This window comes from Eumetopias jubatus, unplaced genomic scaffold, assembly GCF_037043125.1.
Source record: "Eumetopias jubatus isolate StellerSeaLion01/CBP00866 unplaced genomic scaffold, mEumJub1_p1.0 scaffold_1, whole genome shotgun sequence".
Taxonomy (NCBI): Eukaryota; Metazoa; Chordata; class Mammalia; order Carnivora; family Otariidae; genus Eumetopias; species Eumetopias jubatus.
Genome location: NW_028274807.1, coordinates 65,887,442 through 65,909,943, shown reverse-complemented (window position 1 = coordinate 65,909,943; position 22,502 = coordinate 65,887,442). Strand labels below are relative to the sequence as shown.

Below are 22,502 nucleotides of genomic sequence, written 5' to 3'. Positions count from 1 at the left end.
GCTCTCAGTTTTTCCCCATTGAGAATGATATTCGCTGTAGGTTTTTCATAGATGGCTTTTATGATATTGAGGTATGTACCCTCTATCCCTATACTCTGAAGAGTTTTGATCAAGAAAGGATGCTGTACTTCGTCAAATGCTTTTTCTGCATCTATTGAGAGGATCATATGATTCTTGTTCTTTCTTTTGTTAATGTATTTTATCACGTTGATTGATTTGCGGATGTTGAACCAACCTTGCAGCGCAGGGATAAATCCCACTTGGTCGTGGTGAATAATCCTTTTTAATGTACTGTTGGATCCTATTGGCTAGTATTTTGGTGAGAATTTTTGTATCCATGTTCATCAAGGATATTGGTCTGTAATTCTCCTTTTTGATGGGGTCTTTGTCTGGTTTTGGGATCAAGGTAATGGTGGCCTCATAAAACGAGTTTGGAAGTTTTCCTTCCGTTTCTATTTTTTGGAACAGTTTGAGGAGAATAGGTATTAATTCTTCTTGAAATGTTTGGTAGAATTCCCCTGGGAAGCCATTCAACTCTTACAGCTTTTAAAAAATTTATTTACAGTGTTATTTCTAAATGTAGCCACTTGTGTTTTTAGTTTTACACATTATATTTTGACTACTTACTATGAAAGATGAAGATCTAGCTCTTCTCTAAAATCTTTACTCACCCAACCCAATCTCCTCCCACCTGACCCCACAGTCTCTCTTTGTCCTCTCATCATTCTTCCCATTCTCCAAATACTGTTATGCCATAATTTTGCTCATATCAGTATTTAGTGTTACACTGTTAGGACTATATAAATGCCTTTGCCAACTGAGTCATGTAGTATATTATGATTACTTTTACCTTCTAAATAACTTTTTGTTTTTTCTGAAATTAATAAATATCTTTTTTGTTTGATGGCTTGGTTTTCTCTGTCCTTTTCACTGATTGATCCCCAGCCTCTTTCCCCCTTATGTAAATCTCCATCCAATATGTTCTGACACATTTGCTATTCTACCAAATTCATCTTGAAATTTCTCCAAAAGACTTCTGAATTGTTCTAATCTGGTTATATGGGTAAACTATATATGTGCTGCATAGTACTTATTTTAGGATCTTTCTTTATCATTTATTCCTATTGCTTTTTGCTTGAGTCAGAGTCCCCCTTTTTTGGATAACATATTTTTTTCTTGATTTACTTCCTCATTTTGGTGGGGACATCTTCCAGGATGTTCCACTTTATTTTAGTGTACAGTCTATTCATACGATTTTTTTGAAAGTTTGCGTATCTGAAAATGCCTTACAGTTATTTCATAGATTGTCCAGGTATAGAAGTCAAGGTTTTAAATATTTTTCCTTTAGTTTTTAAGACCTTACTTCATTCTCTTGTTACTGTTGAGAAATCCAATGCCATGCTTATCCTTTATCCTTTGTATAAAATTTTTTAATTCTCTCCGGGAGTTTTTAGGGGCTCCTTTTCTTCCTCAGTGTTGTGAAATTTCACACCGATATGTCTTGGTGTTTCATTTTCGTTCATTGTGCTTGTTGCTCAATAGATTCTTTCAGTCTGGGAGCTCTTATGTTTCAGTTTAGGGAGATTTAACACCTCTTTTTCAGTATATGAGAAAACATGGAGATAATTATCTATATACCAAATGAGTAGGGATATAGAAGAGATGACTAGTGCAATTAGCAAATTTGACCTAATGGATGTATGTAGAAGAATTGCCAAATAAAAGCAGAATATATGTTCTTTTCAGTGTACATAATAAAACATTGCTCTATGCTGGGCCATAAAGCAATATATTTTAAAGGATTTAAGTAATTTAAAATATATCATCTGACAAATGGAATTAAACTAAAAAATAAGTATAGGAGAGGCATATGTCCCCTGGAAATTGGGAAATAGACTTTTACCCATTTTTGGGTCAAAAAAGTAATCAGAGTACAAATTGGAAGATAGTTTGAATTGAAAGTATATCATCTAACAAAACTTGTGAAATGCAGTTTAAGTTTAAAGGGGAATTGATAGTATAAAATGCATGTATTACTGAAGAAGAGAGACTGAAAAATTAATGTATTATTCATCTCAAGAACTTAGAATAGTAAAATAATGCCACAGAAAGTAGAAGGAAAGAAATAATAAAGACAAGAGCAAAAATTAATGAAAGAGGAAAGTCATTATCCAGAACATTCGAACAGTTCTGCAAATCAAGAAGAAAAAACTCAATATATCAATGGGCAAGCACCTTCAACAGGCATTTATAAGATGGTATCCAAATAGTCCATAAACATGAAATGATACTTAATCTCATTAGTAATCAAGGCAATGTAAACTACTTCTTCAAAGAGATATTACCACACATTCTCCAAAATGGCTAGTGTTAAAAAGATTGGCAGTACTAAGTGGTGACAAGATGTGGAACAATAAAACACACATGGATCATGGAGATACTTTAGTACAATCTCTTCGGAAAACAGTTTGACATCAATAAAATTGAAGATGATCTATAACCCAGTAATTTTACTTCTAGTTGTATACCTTAAAAATGTATGGATGTATGGACCCAAGGACATGACCAAAAATACTGTTAGCAGCACTATTTATAACTATGTATCTCTGAACATCATTTTCATTTGTTTTCCACAGCCAGGCAAATTTAGCCAGTCCTCTATCTAACGCCGTGCAGATTGTTGGCATGAGCGCTACTCTTCCTAATTTGGAGATTGTAGCTTCCTGGTTGAATGCTGAACTCTACCACACCAACTTTCGTCCTGTACCACTGTTAGAGTCAGTAAAAATTGGAAATTCTATATATGACTCTTCAATGAAGCTTGTGAGGGAATTTCATCCCAATCTACAAGTGAAGGTAAGTCAGTATTTTTACATCGCTGCTCCTAGTATTTTGCGTCTGACTGCATTTTCTAGAAGTTAACATTTTTTTGAGTTATATAAATTAGGGGTTGCAGTGTAGTTGAATATGCTTTACATATCCATTAGAAGGATTATTAATATTAAGCTAATGGTTTCATCTTAAATAATTGGTGATGGTGAGAGAAGAAATATATTTGTGCCTTCAATTTATTTATTTTTTTAAAGGTTTTATTTATTTATTTGACACAGAGAGAGAGAGAGAGCACAAGCAGGGGGAGAGACAGTCAGAGGCAGAGGGAGAAGCAGGCTCCCCGCTAAGCAGGGAGCCCGATGCAGGGCTTGAACCCAGGACCCCGGGATCATGACCAGAGCCAAAGGCAGATGCTTAACTGAATGAGCCACCCAGGTGCCCCAGTTGTGCCTTCAATTTAAATGATTATCTTTTCCAATAAGTATAATAAAAGATAATATAAATAATAAAAAATACCTAATTTTGTAGATTTTTCTTTTTAACCGGGAAAAGATTTTCTTATGGCTTAGTTTACACTAAGCCCTATGTGGAAAATTAACTTTTGTTAAGTAGTAGGTATAATATATAGTAAAAGGGAAAAACATCATTTTTAGAGTCAGACCTACCTCTGATACATAATAGAGCACTTGATATGGCTGATATTACTTGAATCACAAAACCTCTCTGAATATACTATCTTCATCTAGACAGTGGGATGTAATACTTATTCTAGGAATGAAGGATGGTTTTGTCCGGCATCTAGGAAGTGTTTGATAAATTATAAATTCCCTCACACACCTATAAGTACACTTAAAAAATTTTAGTTCACGGTATTTTTTTTAAGTCTGATTCTTCAATCCTGAGTTAAAAACCTGACTCATCATCTGTGGAGTGGGACATCTGCTCTTTTTGTGTAGAGCTGTGCCTCCGAGTACGGAAACCGCTACAACTGGGAATAGGAGTAAATTCATGTGTTTCAGTCCTCTCCTAGATAGGCATTTGTAGCGTCTGTATGTCTGGCATGGAATCTTACTCAGTTGCTTTGCTCTGTACCCCAAATTTCACCAGACTGTGCCTTGGTTACCTCAATAAATATGTAAACACATTCATTTGCTCTCCTGTTAATCTTTTTCTGTTGGTATGTCTCTGCCTCCACCCTGTTTGAATTACTTTCAACTCTTACCTAGATTATTGAAATCGTCTCCTAATTGATCTGTTTCCTACCTTCTTCCTTTCAGTCTGTGCTTAAATCTGGAGCTAATCTATTTAACATGAACATCAGATAACATAACCATTATGTTCCCACCCTTGAAATGGTTCCTTGTTTTGTTTAGAATGAAAGCCAGCCTCTTTTTAGTAGGCTATAAGACTGTACATGATCTGTCCCCACCCCTTAGTGCTCTGACCTCACCTACTACTTTCCTTCTCATTCCCTCCGCAGCCTATTTGCTGTTCTATAATATGCCAAGAATCTTCCACCTCAGGTTCTTTCTTTCTGGAATGCCTTCCCCCCCAGGCATCAGTATGGTTTACTCTTTCACCTTTGGACCTTTACTCAAAAGTCACTTTCTGAGACCTTCCCTGGTGGCCACCTTGTCTAAATTACAGTGTCCTGCCATTCCTGGTCCCTATTTTCCATTTTCTTTTTCTTTTTATCACTTTTCAAAATTCTGTGTTTTACTTTTCTTGTTTTTGTTATCTGTCCCTTCCTACTGGCATAGTAACACTCTGAGGACAGAGCTTTTTTTCTGCTTTATTCTTTATCCCCAGTACCTAGGACAAATTCTGGTGCATAGTAAATGTTTGTTCATTGGGTGAATGGATGAATGAATTAATTAATCCGGTTAAACACCCCTTCCAGTTTTGAGAACTCACTGGGCTACCACAGGGCATTTACATAGGCTTTGTTCTGCCTGAAATTTTTCCACTGTCCACCAGTTACCTTTCATTGAAATAATGCCTCCCCTCCTTTGTATCTCAGCTAAATAATTTTTGCAGAGAAACCTCTTTGATTTTTTTCTGTCAAATTTATGTCAAATATGAGGCTTCGAAACATCATAAAATTCTTTTATAGTACATCTAATAAATGTATCTTACATTTATTTGTTTTGTACCTTAATATGTTTCCCCAATGAGACCTAACCCCCTTAAGGATAGGACCTTGACTTTCTTTGACTTACCATTATATCCTCATTGGCTGAGGGTTCAAAGTCAATAAATACTAGTTGAATTAATAGAAAATATTTCCTTTTCACCTTGCATTATAAGGAAGTTTATTTCTCTTTTTCTCTTGCTTTTTCTTTGTTATTGACTTTGTAACTGATTTTTATTATGCCTTTCAGTAGAAAAAAACCTTCCCCATGAAGCAAAATGAGTGACTTTAAACTGATATGAAAATGTTTTGCAAGGACCATTAGAGTGACTATTTCTTTTTCTTTCTTAGGGAGATGAGGACCATGTTGTTAGTTTATGTTATGAGACCATTTGTGATAACCATTCAGTATTACTTTTCTGTCCATCAAAGAAATGGTGTGAGAAGTTGGCAGATAGCATTGCCCGTGAGTTTTATAATCTACACCATCAAGCCAAGGGTAAGTTACTGATGGAAATGAAAGCTTCTATACTTAGTACACATGCTTGAAAGTAATATTAATGAGTATATAAATAAAGCATGACTCTTTTTGATCATTGCGCCACCTGCCCACTGGTTTACATAGTTTACAAAACTATGCTTTTGTGACTAATCCTCTCCTTATCCTCATTATAGACAATGTATACATACACTCGGGCTAACCTTAAGATTTTTAAAATACTGGATTTATACAGACACATACTAAGATTCTTAATCTAGGATCCATGGGCTTTGAGATATTGATCTTTGAAGCCTCTAAATTATATATAGAACTTCACATATATACATTTTTCTGGAGAAATCAGACATATCTCTCTTTATATTTCCAAACTCTACAAAAGAATCACACACATATACATATATATGTATATAAACACATGTATTTTAAAATCAGCTTTATTGGGGCTCCTGGGTGGCTCAGTCTGTTAAGTGGCTGCCTTCGGCTCAGGTCATGGTCCCAGGGTCCTGGGATCAAGTCCTGTGTGGGGCTCTGTACTCAGTGGGGAGCCTGCTTCTCCCTCTCCCTCAGCTGCTCCTTCTACTTCTGCTTTCTTGCTTGCACTCTCTCAAATAAAATAAAATAAAATCTTAAAAAAAATAAATAAAATCAGATTTATTGAGGTATAATTTATATATAATAAAATGTACCCATTTGAAGTGTATAATTTAATGAATTTTAACAAATGTATACACTTAACCCCCACTATAATGAACCTACAGAACATTTTTATCACCCTCAAATGTAATCTTTGCTCTTTAGCTATCAGTCTCCTCTCTATTCTGAGCCCCAGGCAAATGATCTGCTTTTTGTTACTCTAGATTAGCTGTGCCTTTCCTAAGAATTTCATATAAATGAAATCGTATAGTAAATACGTGTGTTGTATGTTTGGCTTCTTTCAGCATGGTATTTTTAAGATTCACCAGGTTGTTTATCAATTTGTTTTTATTGCTGAGTAGTGATTTAGTGTATGGCTATAAACATTAGTGTATATTTTACTGATTCTAGGATGAGCACTGTTCCCTCCCCACTTTTGCCAGCCTCTGGTCCCTTGGGGCCCAAGATAAGTGTGGGGAGACAGACACCAACCAGTTCCGGTCACAGAATATTAGGATATTTTATGATTTCATTGGAATCCTGAGGACAGGTGATAGATGCCTCAAGCTTAGCTCCAATAAGTAAACTTTGCTTGAAGTTTATATTTGATAGGCTCTGGCCCAACATTACAGTATCTCTTTCATTTCCCTCCTAATTGATGTTTTCTGTACTGTGCCATTTATATTCCTTATGTTGTACCATAATAACTTAAATTCCTTTAATAACCAGAAACATTATTATTATTTTCTTTGCTTCAGATTCTGTTACTTTTATTTATAGCAAGGGTCCCCAAATCCTAGTGCTTGGACTAGAGTCTGGGCTATGATGAAATTTTTACCAGAAAAATAAAGATAAGACAGTGCATTTTTTGTAAAGCTGAAGTTCAAATTCTGAAATTATCCCTAATTTTTTTTATGTTAAAATGACCTTTCTTTTGAAATAAAGGTATTGATCAATGGTAGTTTTTAAAAATTTTAAATTGTCCTTAGCATAATAAAACATTGGTAACCTCTGTGGATCCCTAAAATTTTAAGAAAAGTTTACCTAAAATATTTTTGAAAATATATATGTTAAAGGGGTGCCTGGGTGGGTGGCTCAGTCATTAAGTGTCTGCCTTCGGCTCAGGTCATGATCCCAGGATCCTGGGATTGAGCCCCACATCGGGCTGCCTGCTTCTCCCTCTCCCACTCCCCCTGCTTGTGTTCCTGCTCTTGCTATCTCTACCTGTCAAATAAATAAATAAAATCTTTAAAAAGTATATATATAATATGTTAAAAATATATCTTATCAGAGGCTTACTAGTTCAGAAATCCAAGATTTTGGGAAATTCTTTAAAGAAAACATGGTTCCTGCATCTAAGAAAGTTGAGATCTTACTAGGGGAGCAGTTTATTCAGAGAGGCAAAGACAGAAGATAATGGGTGATTAATTACCACATGGGTAGCAAAGAGGCTAGAAAAATTATCACATAGAAATAGGCTCCTAGGGGCACCTGGGTGGCTCAGTTGTTAAGCATCTGCCTTTGGCTCCGGTCATGGTTCCAGGGTCCTGGGATCGAGCCCTCCATCAGGCTCTCTGCTTGGCAGGAAGCCTCCTTCTCCCTCTCCCACTCCCCCTGCTTGTGTTCCCTTTCTCGCTGTGTCTCTCTCTGTCAAATAAATAAATAAAAATCCTTAAAAAAAAAAAAAAAGGCTCCTAGGTGGTTCTGACACTGCTGGTTGGTGGGACACACTTTGAGCAAGGATTTTGATTTTTAGGCTCTGAATGGTAGTACCTGTAATCCTCTCCTTCCTCAGCTGGGTCCTTTGATCACCTCTTGTGGGCCTGGTCTCACCCTAACACAGTGCTTCCTAAACTTTGGTGCACATTAGAATCATCTGGGGAGATTTTAAAATTCCTTATGTCCAGGTTGCATACTGTTGCATCACAATGTCTAGGAATAAGAGCCAGGCATAAGTATTTTTTAAAAGATGTCCTGCTAATTATTATGTATAGTAGTTTTAGAACCATTGCCCTAATATTTAGCTCTGTCATGACTTAGGCAGATAGCATTTAAAGAGGTCCAGCCAGAGGTGAACAGTGTTGATGTTTTTTCTGTGACAGGATTGGTAAGATCATCTGAACTTCCGCCAGTGATACTGGAACAAAAGGGTCTCCTAGAAGTGATGGATCAGTTAAAACGTTCGCCTTCAGGACTGGACTCTGTATTACAAAAAACTATACCATGGGGAGTAGCATTTCATCATGCAGGTATCCATATTTATAATCTGTTATTAAGAAGTCCCCTCCAAAATCCTCATAATTTCTTCATTTTTATATTTTTGTGCATTTGATTTCTTGTCAACCACACTGCTTTTAGATTTCATTTTAAGAAGTGTGTGATTAAGATTAAACAAGAGTAAAACACATTTAGTTTACGTATCTGTATAGTATATATATACTAGATAAAGGCTTTTTTGTACCACTGGGGAAGTGAATTCTTTTTTTTTTTTTTTAACCAGAACGTTTATTGTGTGACTAATCGTTGAAATCCTTAAGATGAACTGGTTGCTACAACAGCTGCCCTCTTGGGCTTAGGTGTTGTTCCTTCCTCCTCCATGCCTGAATCTGCGGTGTACAAAATTTAGGTGCCTCATTCGACCAGTCCCAGTGGTGTTTCGTCTTTTAGCCTTGGCACTCCAGTTATACTTGCTCTTGTGCTTGGCAGAATAGCCGCATTTGCCACAGGTGGACTTCTGAAGGTGGTAGGCCTTAGAGCCACAGCGGCGACACAACATGTGTGTCTTATTGCGACGCTTTCCAAATGATGACGTCCCCTTTGTCATCTTGTTTCTGTGGCAGACCCCCGGGGAAGTGAATTTTAAAATTATTACCATTCTACACTTTGTTTCCTTAAAATTCAGGTTAGACAGGTACTTGATACCCTAATTTTATGCTACTCTGAATGTTTCCTTTTATCTTACAGGGTATTGAACATTCTTACAAATATGTCAAAATCAAATTAATTTTAGAAATTATCATATTGTACTTTGAGAGGGCTAGAGGTGTTTAAAAATCATCTGGTTGTCAAAATTGCAAGGATTATACAGTCACTAAATTAAATAACTTCTTTTGGGGAGTGGTCTGTCCATGATCATATGTACTAAGGATGTGATTAAGAATATATAGTTTCTTCTGCATCCAGAAGAAAGAAACTTTCTTGCACAATACACAACAATAAATTCAAAATGAATGAAAGACCTAAATGTGAGACAGAATGCCATCAAAATCCTAGAGGAGAACATAGGCAGTAACCTCTCTGACCTCAGCTATAGCAAATTCTTACTAGGCATGTCTCTGGAGGTGAGGGAAACAAGCAAAAATGAATTATTGGGACTTCATCAAGATACAAATCTTCTGTACAGTGAAGGAAACAATCAACAAAACTAAAAGGCAACCTTTGGAATGGGAGAAGATATTTGCAAATGACATAGCTGATAAAGGATTAGTATCCAAAATCTAAAGAACTTATACAACTCAACACCCAAAAAAACAAATGATGCAGTTAAGAAATGCGCAGAAGACATGAACATTTTCCCAAAGAAGACATCCATATGGTTAACAGACACATGAAAAGATGCTCAACATCACTCATCATCAGGGAAATACAAATCAAAACCACAGTGAAATGCCATCTCATACCTATCAGAATAGCTAAAATTAACAACACAGGAAAACAGATGTTGGTGAGGATCTGGGGAAAGGGGAATGCAAACCGTTGGTGGGAATGCAAACTGGTGCAGCCCTTCTGGAAAACAGTATGGAGATTCCTCAAAATTAAAAATGGATCTAACGTATGACCCAGCAATTGCACTACTAGGCATTTACCCAAAGGATACAAAAAATACAGATTTGAAGGGATACATGCACCCTGGTGTTTACGGCAGCATTATCAACAATAACCAAACTATGGAGAGAGCCCAAATGTCCATCAACTGATGAATAGATAAAGAAGGTGTGATACATATATTACTCAGCCCAAAAAGAATGAAATCTTCCCACTTGCAATGATGTGGATGGAGCTAGAGTATTTTATGCTAAGCAAAATAAGGCAGTCGGAGAAAGACAAATACTGAATGATTTCACTCATATGTGGAATTTAAGAAATAAAACAGATGAACATAGGGGAAGGGGGGAAAAAAAGAGTGGGAAGAAAACCATAAGAGACTCTTAGCTATAGAGAACAAACTGAGGGTTGGGAGGGGGTTGGGGGGAAAGGGCTAGATAGGTAATGGGGAATAAGGAGGGTATTTGTTATGATTAGCACTAGGTGTAATATGTGGGTGATGAATCACTAAATTCTCCTGAAACCAATATTACACTACATGTTAATTAGAATTTAAATAAAAATTTGAAAAGAAAAAAAGAATATGTAGTTTCTAAAATTAGGAATTTAACATTTTCAATTTATTTAAAATTTTTATTATGCATACATGAGTACGTTTAAAAATATATGTATATATATGAACATACAGGAGAATATTTTTATTGTATATAACTTATGTATACTAATAAAATGACCCATCATCAAAATTACAAACTCAGTCCTTTTGATTTTTTTAATAAAATTAAAAATAAGCCAAGTAAGTATATATTCTTTATGTTGTTTTTCATTTACTCGTGTATTTATTCTTCAATTATTTATGCTGAAGTGTGATGCATAAGCCATATCTCTACCCTCAGTGACTTCATTGTCTAGAACAGGAGTCAAACTATAGTCTGCTGGTCAAATCTAGCACACCATCTATTTTTGTAAATAAAGTTGTATTGGAACACAGTCATGCCTGTTTGTTCTGTGGCTGCTTTCATGTGACAGTTGTAGGATTGAGTATTTGCAACAGAGACCATCTGTCCTGCAAAGCCTAAAATATTTACAGAAAAAGTTTGCCAAACCCTGGTCTAGAAGATGAGATATAAGTATACTAGGGGTGGCAGATTGTACTCTTAAAAAGAGAGACCATGGTGACTTCTTTGTTTATAGTCATAACAATAGCTTGAAGAAATCTTTGGAGGCTTGTAGTAGATTCCCAGATCTATTTGTAAGTGATCAAGTACGGTATTTCTGTTATATTCATTAATTCACATATTCATTAGTAAACATGTTATTATAACTTCCTTTTGTTAGGTCTTACTTTTGAGGAGAGGGATATCATTGAAGGAGCCTTCCGTCAAGGTCAGATTCGGGTTTTGGCAGCAACTTCTACTCTTTCATCTGGGGTGAACCTACCAGCACGTCGTGTAATTATTCGGACTCCTATTTTCAGTGGTCAACCTCTAGATATTCTTACTTATAAGCAGATGGTTGGTCGTGCTGGCAGGAAAGGGGTAGACACAGTAGGTAAGTGAGTTGGAATTTAATTGTAATAGCATTGCTGAAGGACAGTGTCAGTCTGCTTGAAATTTGACTAGTGCCTGGCAACTCATTTCTTATCATGCGGCATTTCTTTGTTATCCAAAGCACTAATGTCATGTTTTGATTTACTTAATATTTATAATGAATGTAAGTTATACTTTTCATATATCAGCAACCATTGATTTTCTACTAATGTAGAATCAAAACATTCTTTACATCATATACAGTGAAATGACTCAATATTTTAGTCAAAATGACTTATCACATTAGCTAGAAGATGATTTCTAATTTTCAGCATAACTTTTCTAGTGCTAATGAAGGGAATAATTTTCATGGGTTTTAGTTCTGCTTAGGTGACTGGTCTAAGACTTCAAATAAAGATGCTGAGAGCTGGGAAATACTCTCACAGTTTGGGAATAGGAACTTTACATACTATCGTTTTCTCTCTAAATGATTTGGTGCTGATTCTGAAAACAACTTTTTAGTTTCTTGTGTCAACAAGTAATGATAACCTTACCACAAACCAGACAGAAGTTTTGTCTTAAGCAATGAGGAAGAGGTTTGTTTAATTAGATATCAAGATAGCAGCAAATACTATTTCTTACCTGGAACATTATTCTGGATGTGACAAAATTGTTCTAAGTCTTCTCACATTAAAGAACTTTCAGAGGAACATTCTCTGTCATTCCATCTTCTCTGGGATGTAGTTTATTGACTCCAGTATTATACTATATGTCAAATAAACAGACAAAGAATTCTGTGGCTGCTGAAGAGAAATTAGGGTACCTCGGAGAAAAGGGAAAGTCTTAATGGGAAAATAAGTGGGATATTCTGGGCACAAAAAGCTGGATAGTATCCGAGGAAGTGACTTTCAGAATAACTTGACTTTGTCATCACATCTTCATTTCAACCATCAGGAAGGAGAGATGAGGAAGTAAAGTGCACAGCCTACCCTTTAAGGGCACTTCTCAGGAGTTGCACAGAATATTTCTCCTCACATACAATCAACCGGAACTTATCACACAGTTACTTTCCCCAACTGCAAGGGAGGCCATATGCCCAACTAACATGTAGGGATTTTATTAAAGGAAAAAATGAAAGAATGGCTGTCTGTTTCAGCTCCAGTAACAAATGACTCATGCATCTGTAATCCCTGCAGGGTCATTGGGCTGCCTATTCTTTAAAGCCTAAAAATTCTAATGATTAAAAAAAAAAAAAACTTCCAACTCATTGGATTTCCCCTATTATAGGCATCAATGAAGTTTATCCTGCTTCTGTCTCTTACTTGGCCTATAAAATATGCAGGTTACATGTGTTTAAAGAAGGTTAGGGGAAGAGACTAAAATACTTCCTATTCCTCCTTGCTTCCCTCTGCCCTTTCCTCAACTCTGATTTCTTAGTAGACTCATAACTCTGGAGAGTGAAGTATAAGTTCATCTTACACAGCTGGTTTTTTTTAGGGTCAGAGGGTCTTTAAGGTAATGCAGAAGATAAGGAGGTTTTATTTGCCTTGCTACATTCTTAGATTGTACTTCTCTTTCTCATGGGGAAGAATAATTGGAAGGTTGGTGCCCTGGCCGAATTATCAAGCCTTAAATTAGATAACATTTAAACAAAACTAAAATATAACACAATAACTTTGTTTTTGAGGTCTTGGAAACTTCTGAGATTTTGACTTTGTATAATGCTCCATTTCAGGATGGCAGATGGCTTGCTCAAGAACTTCCAACAAGTGGGGAATGTGTGAATATAGTGTTTCATATCAATTACAAAGATACGCATACTTGGTCATGCTTTTTGGATTGTGTAGCATCTTTGTACCTTCTTTGCATTTGATAAATGATCTTAATATTTCCTAGACAGTTAATAGTGTTTTATTTAGATGATATTTTAATCTTTCTGTGGAATTCCTAGAACCTTCCAGTATAAGACATTGGTGCTTTGTGCAAAAATAGTGACTTGTAAGTTAAATAGTAACAATTGGTTTGATTCTAATTGACTTCTCTGTTGTGGTATAGATACAACCTCCTCAGATGGGTGGGAGCAGGAACCTGGACTGTATATATTGCCATTAATTTGGGCATTTTCATAAATCTTGCTTCATCTTGAAAAAGGGTTGTCCATTTTGTTGAAGAATCAAAACCTGAAAGTGGTTTGAACAGCCCTAAATGACATTTTTACTTTGCTGCTAATGCTAGTTCATACCTTTTGTAGATAATTTTTTGTCTTAACGCTGGGTTATTTTGTCGTGCTTGCAAGAACCTGGTGATACATTTTATTTACCTGTTTTTTATTGTTTGATGACACCTATCTTTTTGTAGTTATATCTGGGATAAATAATCAATAGTCATCAAGTTTATAGTCCCTTATCTTTATTCTATCTTGATTCTCAATTTGGCAGTCAGTGTTAGGAAAGCCGCATTTTCTCTCTGCCTAGAATGGTTAGTATACTCCACCACAATGCCACTTTTGGCTTTCTCTAACGCAAGTGGCCTTCCTTTTGCCCCTTGAACATCTTACTTACTTCTTTTCCCCTACTATTGGATTCATTTCTGAAAAAAAAAAATTATGGTTTTCTCTAGTTGTAATTGCTGTAGTAGTATTTATGTTTGTATAAGTTGTATATTTGTATATGTTTATAATGTGTAAGTGCTGTCACATACTTTTATTCGATTATCACAATAACCTAAAGTGTTTAGATTAGTGAATGTTATAATGTAATTTCTAGGTTTCTGTAAATATTTTTATGAATTCATATCATATATAACTAGTATTTGCATTTGCATTTTTCTTTATAGTTTTCAAAATACCTCTATTATTATTATTATTATATATTAGTAAGGATAGTTACTTCTGTATGGAAAGAAAAAGTCTTTCCCTGTGCCTGCTTAGGTTCTATGGCTAGTGTCTACAAATTAAACTGACAAATGACAGATTAATTGGAGAGAAGGCCCACATATTTTACTTGATATTAATGTTTTCATTTTTTACATACACAGAGGCCTTTATAGAAAAACAGTGAAGATCCAAAGAAGCAGTTAGATGTTAGAGACTTTATACCCTTTTAACAAAAGACAGTAGAATTGAGAAGTGACAAGGCAAAGGAAAAGGGATTTGGGCTTTGAGGGGTGGTAAACTGTAGGAAGGTAAATATATAGTGGAGGGCGCCTGGGTGGCTCAGATGGTTAAGCATCTGCCTTTGGCTCAGGTCATGATCCCAGGGTCCTGGGATCGAGTCCCACATCGGGCTCCCTGCTCTGCGGGGAGCCTGCTTCTCCCTCTGACTCTCTCTCTCTCTCTCTCTCTCTCTCTGACTCTCATGGATAAATAAATAAAACATTTAAAAATATATATATAGTGGAAACTAATGGAAGTTAAGGATTATTTTTTTAATTTAAATTCAATTAGCCAACAAAGAGTACATCATTAGTTTCAGATGTAGTGTTCAACAATTCATCAGTTAAGGATTATTTAGAAAGGATTACCCAGACCCACCTTGGTGCTCACTTTCTGTTCAGTAATAAGTGATAAGAGGAACACCTTCACAAAGAGAAATTTATATCTTGCTTCTAGGCAAGCGGGGTGAGGGCAAAGAGCTCTTTTTGTTTCCTAAGTGCCTTCAGGTCAAAATAATCCTTATGCCAAAGTGGCATATTTTGGTGTGGCATATTCGGATCCCCTTCAATCCAGAGTTCAGAAAATGAAAGCATCAGCAATAATTCTATGACCATAATAACCGCTATCATCTATTACCTTCTTTTTAAACAAGACATTTGAAATTCTCTTTGGCCCGTATCTTAAGGAAATATGTTGGGATTTTGCAAATGTATGGTTTTTTGGTTATAGGTGAGAGTATCTTAGTTTGTAAGAACTCTGAAAAATCAAAAGGCATTGCTCTACTTCAGGGATCTCTAAAACCTGTTCGTAGCTGTTTGCAAAGACGAGAAGGAGAAGAAGTAACTGCAAGCATGATAAGAGCTATTCTGGAGGTAAGAAAGAGTTCACTAAATTACCATTTGTTCTTTTGTGCTTATAGTATGATGGTAGAACTTAAATATGGGAAGAAAAATCTTTGTGTTTCTTTATGAGATTGTTTATAGTCTCCCCAAATCTGAATGTCTTCTATTTAAGTTACTTCCTGGAGCTTAATACAGCTAGTGCTATAGCAGTACATTTCAAAACAGTGGATTAAAACCCAAATGCCAGATGATTTTTAAAAATTTTTTTAGATATACTTTATTATCTATGACCTGAGCTGAAGCCAAGAGCTGGACATTTAACCAACTGAGCCACCCAGGTGCCCCTATTTTCTGAATTTTTAAAAAAGATGACAGAAATGGACCGTAGTTCTTTCATCCAGATAATACCTATGACATTAAAATAAAATCAAATTAGGGCACCTGGATGGCTCAGTCGGTTAAGCGGCTGCCTTCAGCTCAGGTTGTGATCTCCGGGTCCTGGGGTCCAGTCCCGCATCGGCTTCCCTGCTCAGCGGGGAGCCTGCTTCTCCCTTTCCCTCTGCCTGCCACTCTCTCTGCTTGTGCTCTCTCACTCTCTCTCTGTCAAATAAATAAATAATATCTTTTAAAAAAATAAAAAATAAAATTACAAATAGATACGCTTAGAAGTCTCAAACAACATGGAAAGATCTAAAGTGAAAAATAAAACTTTCTCCTCTGTGTCCTCAAAGGTAACCAGCCTCCTTATTTTAAGTGTTTGTGTCATCCAGAAAAGTTTTCTGTTCATATACCAGCATGCCTTGCTCTTGGCTTCAGTACTGGTAGTGGGGGTACTGATACCTGTGCTCATACTTCCCGCCCCCCCGCCCAACTTAGTTCTCCATTTGAAAAAAAAAAAAAGGAAAATAATAACATGGGGTTGGTAAGGATATAGAAAGTAGGCATTCTCATATACTGCTGAAATTCTTTTGGGAGGGCAGCTTGGACATACCTACTAAGATTAAAAAACAAGCAAGCCCCAGAACAAAACATAGCCATTTAATCAGTAAATGGTAAATGGTAAAACTATGTTTTGTGGTCATTAAAAAGTGTAGGGTAGCTCTGTTTAGGATGATTTGGTATGTTTCAATATGTATTAAATGGAAGAAGGCAAGGGAAAAATTAGTACAATTAATTAATTAGTATATTTAACATAGTTGTGGGAAGATGATTTCCACAGGACACAACTGACTTCACTTTTTCTCTACCCATTTCCATCCCCTTTCTGGGTGGGAAATATTCAATACTAGCATTCCTATATGCCCACACATTTCAGAGGGAACTGTTGTTGTTAGTTCCTACATTTCAGATAGATAGTGATTCATTTATTTTCATTTATGAGAAAATGTTGTATCTACTTTTAAGGAAATTTTTGATGTCAGTGAATGTTATCTACATGTATAATGAGTGATGATGGAAGAGTTAAATAAGAGTCTCTACATTTAAGATGCTGAGAATATTTTAAGAGAACAAAATCACTTTTATATCATGAGGGCCTGCATGTCTAGTTAAAAAGTTACAAAAAAATTTCAAACCTCTTTTATCAGATAATAGTTGGTGGAGTGGCAAGTACATCACAAGATATGCAGACTTACGCTTCTTGCACATTTTTGGCTGCAAGTATGAAAGAAGGGAAGCTGGGAATTCAGAAGAACCAAGATTCTTTTCAACTTGGAGCAATTGAGGCCTGTGTAATGTGGCTCCTGGAAAACGAATTCATCCAAATTACTGAAGCTAGTAATGGAACAGAAGGTAAATGTGACTTCTTTGTTGCAGTTTACTAGCTTTTTCATCTTGAGTGACTTAAGACTGCTTAGTAAAAGGAAATTGACTTTTCAAACACTCTGAAAGGAAACTGGTTTTTCAAGTGGTATATGAATCAATTTTAATAAGTCAGTGTTGCATTTAGCAACATCAGATAATTAGCATAGAATCTGCTCATAAATATCCATGCACTGGACAAAATTTATCAGAGACTAAAAGGTTAATTACAGAATACAGAAAGACAATGTTTTATTTTATTTTTAACACTTGGTTCATTATTTCCCTTTTCCTGCCCCCAACCAGGAAAAGTGTATCATCCAACACATCTCGGTTCAGCAACTCTTTCTTCTTCACTTTCTCCAACTGATACTTTAGATGTTTTTGCCGACCTCCAAAGAGCAATGAAGGGCTTTGTTTTAGAGAATGATCTGCATATTGTTTATCTGGTAAGTTCTGTTTTCTCCACTATTGTGTTTGTAAAATTGGGGAGAAAATGCATATATAGAATCCTGAACATTAAAGATACCCTAAGGGAACATCTTGTTTGTTTCCTTCGACTAGGGTAGTAGTGCTGGGAATAGAGACTAGGTAAGAAGAGAGTTGTTTTAAAGTAATAAGCTAAATGTTACAGTGGCCTTTTAATTTATTTGCCTGCTTATCAATTTAATCTTCTTTCAAAAAGGATTTGAGGTGCTTTATAAAAAACATTTTATAATGTATAAGAGAATAGTAAAGGACAATTGAGATAATGGGAAATTGAAGATAAGATCATAATGTAAAACTCAAGCAAAAGTTGGTACATAACCATGCATGTCTTTAAGTCATGTACAGTTCCTGTAGCCAACTTTGGTTCTGAGTTTTCTAGCAACTACAGCAAAAAGGAAGACTTGATTAGTCTTAATATTGATAGGATAAGAAAACAAAACAAAACAAATTAGGAAAAGTGGTACCTGGTTGGCTTAGTCAGTAGAGTGTGTGACTCTTGATGGAACACTATCAAGCAAAACAATGTATACATATGGGAATCCAAGATGGAGAAGATAGAAGATGGCAGAAAGTCTCTTTAAAGAAATAATAGCTAAAAACATCCCAAATATGGGGAGAGATATGGACATCTATGTACATGAAGCTAAAGGGGACCCCAAACAGATATAACCCAAAGAGGACTTCACTGGGACACATTATTATCAAACTGTCAAAAATCAAAGAATCAGAATTTTGAAAGCAGCAAGAGAAAAGATGCTTGTCATATACAAGGAAACTCATGAGGCTTCTGGTGGATTTCTCAGCAGAAACTTTGCAGGTCTGGATTAATGGTATGATAAATTCAAAATGTTGAAAGAAAAAACTGCCAATCAAGAATACTATGTGTGGCAGTGCTGTACTTCAGAAACAAAGAGTGGAAGACTTTGCCAAACAAAAGCTGAGGATATTCACCACCGCTAGATCTGCTTTCTAAGAAATGGTAAAGGGAGTTCTTCGTGCTGAAATGAAAGGATGCTAATTAACAATGTAAAAATACATGACTGTATAAAACTCACGGGTAAAGGTAAATTTCTAGTCAAATTCAGATTTCTGAATGTAACGGTAGTTTGTAAATCACTTTTAACTTTATATAAAAGTTAATGAGAGACATATTAAAAATAACTATACCTAAGAGTTCTGTAGGAAGACTCAGAACTCACCTCCTACATGGAACCCACAATATTACACCTATTAATAGGACAGTTCCTCCTGAAGAAGAAATGTGGGCTGACTGAACAGCTATCAAACAACCAAAAAGAACAACAAGAGAGACAGAGATATGGTAACAAAGGGAACCCCCACCCCCAATGCTGCAATGGGGAGGGATGGTATTGAGGGACCTGGAACAGATCCCTCTGTCCTTGTGTACAGAAAAACCATGGTTTAAAAGAGTAACTAGCATATAAGAGACAACACTAGAACTCTGCCAAGTGGTGGAGGAGTTGTGGGAAAGCTCTCCAGGTCAGAGAGACTAGAGAACAACATGGTTTATGTTCTCCTTGGAAGCCTGGACTGGAGCAGTGTCCAGACACCATGTTGGGCATGTCTGGTCATCTTGGTGGACTTGTGACTTCAGTGAGTCCAGGGTCCACAGACCCACCCAAGCCCTAGATGCCCTGGCATGCAGAAGAAAAGCCGTGGTTTTAGAGGGGGGAGAACTGCAGGAATGCTCCCTCCTCTTCCACCTTGAGGGTCCAGACCAGAGCAGTGTTTGGCCACCATAAGGGGCAGGGTTGGGTGCTGTAATTGGAGGGTTCTGACTCCATAACTGGTGGGTCAGATCATCAGACTTTGTGACCTCAGTAAGCCCACGGTTCTGAAGGCCACACCAGCCCCATTTGCATTGCGGCACAGAAGAAAAGCTATAGTTTAAAAGGGCTGAGGAATTGTGGGAGCATACTCTTCCCCTCCACCTTAAAAGCTCAGACTGGAGCACGGTCTGGTTCACCATGAGCTTACAACCTCACTGAGTCCAGGGTCCGGTAAGCCCATACCAGCTGTCCTGTGGCACCGGGGCACAGAAAAATGTTGCAGTTTTGTGTGTTTTTTTTTTAACTTTTACTTTTTTTTTTTTTAACTTTGAAAAGTTTATCTTATTTTGTTTCAATTCTTTTCCTTTCGGTTTCATTTTTTTTTCTTATTTTTTTTTTAATTCTCTCTGTAAAAAGTCAAAATTTAAAAGAGTAACTAGTGTATACATCCACAGCTCGAGCCAGCCAACAAAGTCATCAAGGACACACAGTCTGTATAGGGGTCACCATACACAAGACAATTCCTTCAACTTTAGGAGATGTAGCAAGCCATTTCATCTAATCCATAGAAACAGACACAGAAAATCAAGCAAAATGAAAAGACGGAAGTATATGTTCCAAAAGAAAGAAAAAAACCTCAATAAAGGAATTAAATGAAACAGAGATAAGCAATATGCCTGATAAGGAATTTAAAGTAATGATTGTAAAAATACTCCCTGGGCTGGAGAAAAGAATGAAAGAATTTAGTGAGACCTTCAATAAAGTGATAGAAAATATTGAATGAATCAGAACTGAAGAATACAATAACTGAAATAAAAAGCACACTAGAGGGAATCTACAGTGTTTAGAGGATGCAGAAGAAAATATCAGTGATCTGGAAGACAGGGTAATAGAAAACACACAAGTTGAACAGCAAAAAGAGAAAAGATTTTTTAAAAAGGAGGATAGATTAAGAGATCTTTTGAATAACAACAAGCAAATTCACCTTATAGGGGTCCTAGAAGAAGAAGAAAGAAAGGTTTAGAATACTTATTTGAAGAAATAATAACTGAAAAATCTCTCTAACCTAGGGAGGGAAATAGACATCCAAGTCCAAGAAGCACAGATAGTTCCAAACAAGATGAACTCAAGGAGGTCCATACTACAGCACATAATAATTAAAATGTCAAAGGTTAAAGCGGGCGCCTGGGTGGCTCAGTTGGTTGGATGAGTGCCTTCGGCTCAGGTCATGATCCTGGAGTCCCGGGATCGAGCCCCACATCGGGCTCCCTGCTCGGCGGGGAGTTTGCTGCTTCTTCTGACCCTCCTCCCTCTCATGCTCTCTGTCTCTCATTCTCTCTCTCACAAATAAATAAAATCTTTAAAAAAAAAAAGTCAAAGGTTAAAGATAAAGAGAGAAATCCTAAAAGCAGCAAGAAGAAACAAAGTTACCTCCATGGGAAAACCTATAAGACTACCTGTTGATTTTTCAGCAGAAGCTTTGCAAGCCAGAGGGGAGTGGCATGATATATTCAAAGTACTGAAAGGAAAATCCTACAACCAAGAATACTCCTGTTAAGATTATCATTCAGATTTGGAGGAGAGATAAAGAGTTTCCCAGACAAACAAGAGGTAAAGGAGTTTATCAAAACTAAAGTAACCTTACAAGAAATAATAAAGGGACTTCTTTAGGTGGAAAAGAAATGGCCATATTTGGACATAAGAAAAATATGAATAAAGAGATGTAAAATATGACAACATGTACATAAAATGTGGAGAAGGGAGTAGAAAAGAGGAAAAAGAATAACATTGGCCATCAGATTAATATGGTTTATTTACTTGGTATATTATATATGAACCTTATGGTAGCCACAAACCGAAAACCTATGATAGATACACAAAAAATAAAGAGAAAGAAAGCTAAACAAAACATTATAGATATTCATCATTCACAAAGAGAGCAAGAGAAGGACAAAGAAGAACCACAAAAACAACCGGAAAACCAAGTTTTTATATTAACTACAACAGTTTTTTAAATTAAGTATATACCTATCAATAAATACTTTTAAATGTGAATGGTCTAAAAAAATAAATGTAAATGGCCTAAATGCTCCAATCAAAAGACATAGAGCAGTAGAATGGATAAAAAAACAAGACCAATCTATGTGCTGCCTAAAAGAGACTTACCTCAAACCTAAAGACGCATATAGACTGGAAGTGAAGGGATGGCAAAACATTTACCATGCAAATGGAAGTGGAAAAGAAAGGGGGGGGGGCCGGTGAACCAATACTGACATCAGACAAAATAGACTTTAAAACAAAGAATATATGAGACAAAGAAAGACGTTTCATAATAAAGGGATCAATCCAACAAGAGGATGTAACAATTGTAAATATCTAGATGCCCAACACTGGAGCATCTAAATACATAAAGCAAATATATTTTTTTAAAGATTTTATTTATTTATTTGACAGAGAGAGACACAGAGAGGGAACACAAACAGGGGGAGTTGGAGAAGGAGAAGCAGGCTTCCTGCCAAGCAGGGAGCCCAAAGTGGGGCTCAATCCCAGGACCCTGGGACCATGACCTGAGCCGAAGGCAGATGCTTAATGACTGAGCCACCCAGGCACCCCTACATAAAGCAAATATTAATGGACATGAAGAAAGAAATTGACAGTAATACAATAATAGCAGGGGACTTTAATCCTCCACTTGCTTCAATGGAGAGATCATCCAGACAGAAAATTAGTAAGGAAACAATGTCTTTGAATGAGACATTGGACCAGTTGTTCATAGCAGATATATACAGAACATTCCATCCCAAAACAAAAGAATACACATTCTTATCAAGTGTACATGGAACATTCTCCAGAATAGATCACATATTAGTCCATAAAACAAGCCTCAATAAATTTAAGAAGATTGAAATCATAGCATGAATCTTTTCTGACCACAACAGTATGAAACTAGAAATAAATCACAAGAAAAAAAACTG

General features: G+C 36.3%; 1 protein-coding gene and 1 pseudogene across 1 annotated transcript in view; one reads left to right on the top strand and one right to left on the bottom strand.

The window, feature by feature from the left end:
• Positions 1 to 22,502, top strand: part of POLQ (DNA polymerase theta) — a 133,920-nt gene that overhangs the window by 9,197 nt on the left and 102,221 nt on the right. The window contains exons 6-12 of the mRNA XM_088024675.1: positions 2,637 to 2,856; positions 5,315 to 5,462; positions 8,201 to 8,347; positions 11,262 to 11,474; positions 15,336 to 15,478; positions 17,035 to 17,239; positions 17,555 to 17,697. Of these exons, the coding sequence (XP_087880801.1) occupies positions 2,637 to 2,856; positions 5,315 to 5,462; positions 8,201 to 8,347; positions 11,262 to 11,474; positions 15,336 to 15,478; positions 17,035 to 17,239; positions 17,555 to 17,697 (1,219 nt within the window). The remainder of the gene's footprint in view (positions 1 to 2,636; positions 2,857 to 5,314; positions 5,463 to 8,200; positions 8,348 to 11,261; positions 11,475 to 15,335; positions 15,479 to 17,034; positions 17,240 to 17,554; positions 17,698 to 22,502) is intronic.
• On the bottom strand, positions 8,631 to 8,922 carry LOC114214702 (large ribosomal subunit protein eL37-like; annotated as a pseudogene).